This window comes from Salmo salar, unplaced genomic scaffold (genome assembly GCF_905237065.1).
Source record: "Salmo salar unplaced genomic scaffold, Ssal_v3.1, whole genome shotgun sequence".
Classification (NCBI taxonomy): Eukaryota; Metazoa; Chordata; class Actinopteri; order Salmoniformes; family Salmonidae; genus Salmo; species Salmo salar.
The window spans coordinates 41,119-47,500 of NW_025547894.1; the positions used below are offsets into that span (position 1 = coordinate 41,119).

The 6,382-nt window shown below is 52.7% G+C and overlaps 1 protein-coding gene across 1 annotated transcript in view; it reads right to left on the bottom strand.

The window, feature by feature from the left end:
- Positions 1–6,382, bottom strand: part of LOC123732495 (protein jagged-1b-like) — a gene marked incomplete at both ends in the record, with an annotated part of 106,400 nt that overhangs the window by 25,763 nt on the left and 74,255 nt on the right. The window contains 2 exon segments of the mRNA XM_045711687.1: positions 349–434; positions 4,744–4,771. Coding sequence (XP_045567643.1) covers positions 349–434; positions 4,744–4,771 — 114 coding nt within the window.

Here is a 6,382-nt window from a genome sequence, read left to right on the forward strand (position 1 = left end):
TCCAATTATGTTTGACATTATGCCTTTATTAACGACACTCTTTTGAAGTTAGATTTTTTGGACTGACAATCAAATATCTCACATGTTTTTTTAACCTTTATTTAACTAGCAGGGTGGGTGAGGCAGGGTGGGGTGAGGCAGCTTGGGTGAGGCAGGGTGGGGTGAGGCAGGGTGGGTTGAGGCAGGGTGGGTGAGGAGGGTGGGGTGAGGCAGGGTGGGGTGAGGCAGGGTGGGGTGAGGCAGGGTGGGGTGAGTGAGGCAGGGTGGGGTGAGGCAGGGTGGGGGTGAGTGAGGCAGGGTGGGTGAGGCAGGGTGGGTGAGGAGGGGGGAGTCCATGTTAATACGTACTGATCCTGCAGTCTGGTCCAGCGAACCCTGGAGTGCACTCACAGCGATACCAGTTATCACCATCCACACAGGTCCCACTGTTATAACTGGAGAGGAGGAGAGGACGAGGAGAGAGGAGAGGAGAGGGGAGAAGGGGGTGAGAGGGGAGGAGGGAGGGAGAGAGGAGAGGAGGGGAGAGGAGAGGAGAGAAGGGGTGAGAGGGGAGGAGGGAGGAGAGGAGAGGACAGGAGAAGAGAGAAGGAGGAGAGGACAGGAGAAGAGGAGAGGACAGGAGGGTAAGAGAGGAGGGGGAGAGGAGAGAAGGGAGGAGAGTAGAGAAGGGGTGAGAGGGGAGGAGGGAGGGAGAGAGGAGAGGAGGGGTGAGGAGAGGAGAGGAGGGGGAGATAGTAGAGAGGTGAGGAGAGGAGAGGGAGAGGAGAGAAGGGAGGAGAGTAGAGAAGGGGTGAGAGGGGAGGAGGGGTGAGGAGAGGAGAGGAGGGGTAGATAGTAGAGAGGTGAGGAGAGGAGAGGGAGAGGAGAGAAGGGAGGAGAGTAGAGAAGGGGTGAGAGGGGAGGAGGGGTGAGGAGAGGAGAGGAGGGGGAGATAGTAGAGGTGAGGAGAGGGAGAGAGACGGAGAGAGACGGAGAGAGACGGAGAGAGAGAGGAGAGAAGTGAGGAGAGGAGAGGGAGAGAGACGGAGAGAGAGAGGGAGAGAGACGGAGAGAGACGGAGAGAGACGGAGGGAGAGACGGAGAGAGACGGAGAGAGACGAGAGAGAGAGACGGAGAGAGACGGAGAGAGACGGAGAGAGAGAGGGAGAGAGACGGAGAGAGACGGAGAGAGAGAGGAGAGAGAGGGAGAGAGACGGAGAGAGAGGGAGAGAGAGAGGGAGAGAGAGGGAGAGAGACGGAGAGAGAGAGGGAGAGAGAGAGAGAGAGACGGAGAGAGAGAGGGAGAGAGACGGAGAGAGAGAGGGAGAGAGACGGAGAGAGAGAGGGAGAGAGAGAGAGAGAGACGGGGAGAGAGACGGAGAGAGAGAGGAGAGAGAGACGGAGAGAGAGACGGAGAGAGACGGAGAGAGACGGAGAGAGAGAGGGAGAGAGAGACGGAGAGAGAGACGGAGAGAGAGAGGGAGAGAGAGAGAGAGAGAGAGAGAGAGAGAGAGAGAGACGGAGAGACGGAGAGAGAGACGGAGAGAGACGGAGAGAGAGAGGGAGAGAGAGACGGAGAGAGAGAGAGAGAGAGAGAGAGAGAGAGAGAGAGAGAGAGAGAGAGAGAGAGAGAGAGAGAGAGAGAGAGAGAGAGAGAGAGAGAGAGAGAGAGAGAGAGAGGGAGGGAGACGGAGAGAGACAGAGGGAGGGTTCAGTCTCAGTTCAACATCAAAATATCTTGGTCAAACTGAAGTCTCTCAGCCTACGTCCCAAATGACACCCTTATCCTCTACACAGAGCCCTATGGGTCCTGGTCTAAAGTAGTGTTCTATTTAGGGAATAGGGTGCAATTTGGGACATAGATCAAACTAGGAAGGGCAGGGGGATATCTATATCCAACATGACTAGTACTACCATAACCAGTACTACCATAACCAGTACTACCATAACTAGTACTACCATAACTAGTACTATCATAACCAGTACTACCATAACTAGTACTACCATAACCAGTACTGCCATAACCAGTACTGCCATAACCAGTACTGCCATAACCAGTACTACCATAACCAGTACTACCATAACCAGTACTACCATAACTAGTACTACCATAACCAGTACTACCATAACCAGTACTACCATAACCAGTACTGCCATAACCAGTACTGCCATAACCAGTACTGCCATAACCAGTACTACCATAACCAGTACTACCATAACTAGTACTACCATAACCAGTACAACCATAACCAGTACTGCCATAACTAGTACTGCCATAACTAGTACTGCCATAACCAGTACTACCATAACTAGTACTACCATAACCAGTACTACCATAACCAGTACTACCATAACTAGTACTGCCATAACCAGTACTGCCATAACCAGTACTGCCATAACCAGTACTACCATAACCAGTACTACCATAACCAGTACTACCATAACCAGTACTACCATAACTAGTACTACCATAACCAGTACAACCATAACCAGTACTGCAATAACTAGTACTGCCATAACTAGTACTGCCATAACTAGTACTACCATAACCAGTACTACCATAACTAGTACTACCATAACTAGTACTACCATTATTTGACATGATGAATCATTTCATGGGTTAGGGGGGAGGACAGAGAACAACAGGGTTAGGGAGGAGCACAGAGAACAACAGGGTTAGACTGGAGGACAGAGAACAACAGGGTTAGACTGGAGGACAGAGAACAACAGGGTTAGACTGGAGAACAGAGAACAACAGGGTTAGACTGGAGCACAGAGAACAACAGGGTTAGACTGGAGCACAGAGAACAACAGGGTTAGACTGGAGCACAGAGAACAACAGGGTTAGACTGGAGCACAGAGAACAACAGGGTTAGACTGGAGCACAGAGAACAACAGGGTTAGACTGGAGCACAGAGAACAACAGGGTTAGACTGGAGCACAGAGAACAACAGGGTCAGACTGGAGCACAGAGAACAACAGGGTTAGGGAGGAGAACAGAGAACAACAGGGTTAGACTGGAGCACAGAGAACAACAGGGTTAGGGAGGAGAACAGAGAACAACAGGGTTAGGGGGGAGCACAGAGAACAACAGGGTTAGACTGGAGGACAGAGAACAACAGGGTTAGGGAGGAGAACAGAGAACAACAGGGTTAGGGGGGAGAACAGAGAACAACAGGGTTAGACTGGAGCACAGAGAACAACAGGGTTAGACTGGAGGACAGAGAACAACAGGGTTAGACTGGAGCACAGAGAACAACAGGGTTAGACTGGAGCACAGAGAACAACAGGGTTAGGGAGGAGCACAGAGAACAACAGGGTTAGGGAGGAGAACAGAGAACAACAGGGTTAGGGAGGAGCACAGAGAACAACAGGGTTAGACTGGAGCACAGAGAACAACAGGGTTAGACTGGAGCACAGAGAACAACAGGGTTAGACTGGAGCACAGAGAACAACAGGGTTAGACTGGAGCACAGAGAACAACAGGGTTAGACTGGAGCACAGAGAACAACAGGGTTAGACTGGAGCACAGAGAACAACAGGGTTAGGGGGGAGGACAGAGAACAACAGGGTTAGGGAGGAGCACAGAGAACAACAGGGTTAGGGAGGAGAACAGAGAACAACAGGGTTAGGGAGGAGAACAGAGAACAACAGGGTTAGACTGGAGCACAGAGAACAACAGGGTTAGGGGGGAGGACAGAGAACAACAGGGTTAGGGAGGAGCACAGAGAACAACAGGGTTAGGGAGGAGAACAGAGAACAACAGGGTTAGGGAGGAGAACAGAGAACAACAGGGTTAGACTGGAGCACAGAGAACAACAGGGTTAGGGAGGAGAACAGAGAACAACAGGGTTAGGGGGGAGCACAGAGAACAACAGGGTTAGGGAGGAGAACAGAGAACAACAAGGTTAGGGGGAGCACAGAGAACAACAGGGTTAGGGGGAGAACAGAGAACAACAGGGTTAGACTGGAGCACAGAGAACAACAGGGTTAGGGGGGAGAACAGAGAACAACAGGGTTAGACTGGAGCACAGAGAACAACAGGGTTAGACTGGAGCACAGAGAACAACAGGGTTAGACTGGAGCACAGAGAACAACAGGGTTAGACTGGAGCACAGAGAACAACAGGGTTAGGGGGGAGAACAGAGAACAACAGGGTTAGACTGGAGCACAGAGAACAACAGGGTTAGACTGGAGCACAGAGAACAACAGGGTTAGGGGGGAGGACAGAGAACAACAGGGTTAGGGGGGAGAACAGAGAACAACAGGGTTAGACTGGAGCACAGAGAACAACAGGGTTAGACTGGAGGACAGAGAACAACAGGGTTAGACTGGAGCACAGAGAACAACAGGGTTAGACTGGAGCACAGAGAACAACAGGGTTAGACTGGAGCACAGAGAGAGAGACAGACCGAGACAGAGACCGAGACAGAGACCGAGAGACAGACGCAGAGAGAGACAGACGCAGAGAGAGACAGACGCAGAGAGAGACAGACGCAGAGAGAGACAGACGCAGAGAGAGACAGACGCAGAGAGAGACAGACGCAGAGAGAGACAGAGAACGAACTGCATGTGAGAAACTTCAGTACAGACTGCAGAACAAACCTGGGTTCAAATACTATTCGCCATCATTTCAAATAATGTATCTGGGCCAGAACCCACCCATCTGGCAGGCAGGCGGGCTATAGAAAATGTTTTTGATCGATTTGAAATACTATTTGAACTTCGGTACGGGGCAAAGTAGAGGAAATGTGTTCCACTTACCACGGTTGGGGATTACAGTCGTTGGTATCTGGAAAAGAGAGAGGAGGTAATTTCACACGCATGTGGAGAGAGAGACTAGAGTGTCCAGAGGTTGTGTTAGCGTGTGCTGTCTTGGCGTGTTTAGCGCCACACGGCCTGGGTTATTAACTCTATATTGTAAACACCGTGACCTCTTGCCCTGCTAACAAGGAGCAGGGCCTCCACCCTCGCTTACACCCTACACCCCCACTCCTACCCCTACACCCCCACTCCTACACCCTACACCCCACTCCTACCCCCTACACCTACCCCCCTACACCCTCGCTCACTACCCCATACACCCTCGCTCACTACCCCTACACCCTCGCTACACCCTACACCTCGCTACCCCCTACACCCCCACTCCTACCCCCCTACACCCCCACTCCTACACCCTACACCCCCACTCCTACCCCATACACCCTCGCTCACTACCCCCTACACCTCGCTCACTACCCCTCGCTTACACCCTACACCCCCACTCACTACCCCCTACACCCTCGCTACACCCCCACTCCTACCCCCTACACCCCCGCTCCTACCCCTACACCTCGCTACCCCCTACACCCCACTCCTACCCCTAAACCCTCGCTACACCCTACACCCCCACTCCACCCCCTACACCTCGCTACCCCCACACCCCCACTCCTACCCCTACACACTCGCTACCCCCTACACCCCCACTCCTACCCCTACACACTCGCCACACCCTACACCCCACCCTACCCCCTACACCTCGCTTACACCCTACACCCCAACTCCTACCCCCCACACCCCCGCTCCTACCCCCCTACACCCCCACCCCTCGCTACCCCTTACACCCCCACTCACTACCCCCACACCCACGCTTATACCCCCACTCCTATCCCCTACACCTCGCTCACACCCCCACTCACTACCCCCTACACCCTCACTCACTACCCCATACACCCTGCCCCTATTCCTACTCGATCATAAACGTTTGGGAAGTCATGCTTTAGAAAGAGCATGTGTTGTATGTGAGAATATGGAGACGGACCCCAGGAAGGGGACCAGCAGAACGGAAGGGAAGAGAAACAAGTTGTCATGTGGACAGGAATGCACAGCTCCTCCCCATCCAGAACCCTGTGCCTCCCCATCCAGAACCATCCAGAAACCTACTCCTCCCCATCCAGAACCTTGCTCCTCCCCCATCCAGAACCTTGCTCCTCCCCCATCCAGAACCCTGCTCCTCCCCTATCCAGAACCTTGCTCCTCCCCCATCCAGAACCTTGCTCCTCCCCCATCCAGAACCCTGCTCCTCCCCCATCCAGAACCTTGCTCCTCCCCCATCCAGAACCATGCTCCTATATGTCAGTTGGTAACCAACTTTAAGGTGCATTACCACCATCAACTGGACTGGAGTGTGGACCTCAGTTCATCTGTCAATCACCCACGTTGGTATATGCACCTATAAACCAATGAGGAGATGGGAGAGGCGGGACTTGCAGCGCGATCAAGCGTAGTAAATAAAACCAAGTTTTACTTGAGCAACGTGGCTACGTAGCCGCCGCTCGTTGATGACCAACAGTTTTGGATTAAATGATTGAATAACATGTACATTTATTTGGTAACGCCAGAGATAAGGCCATCTTCCTCGAAG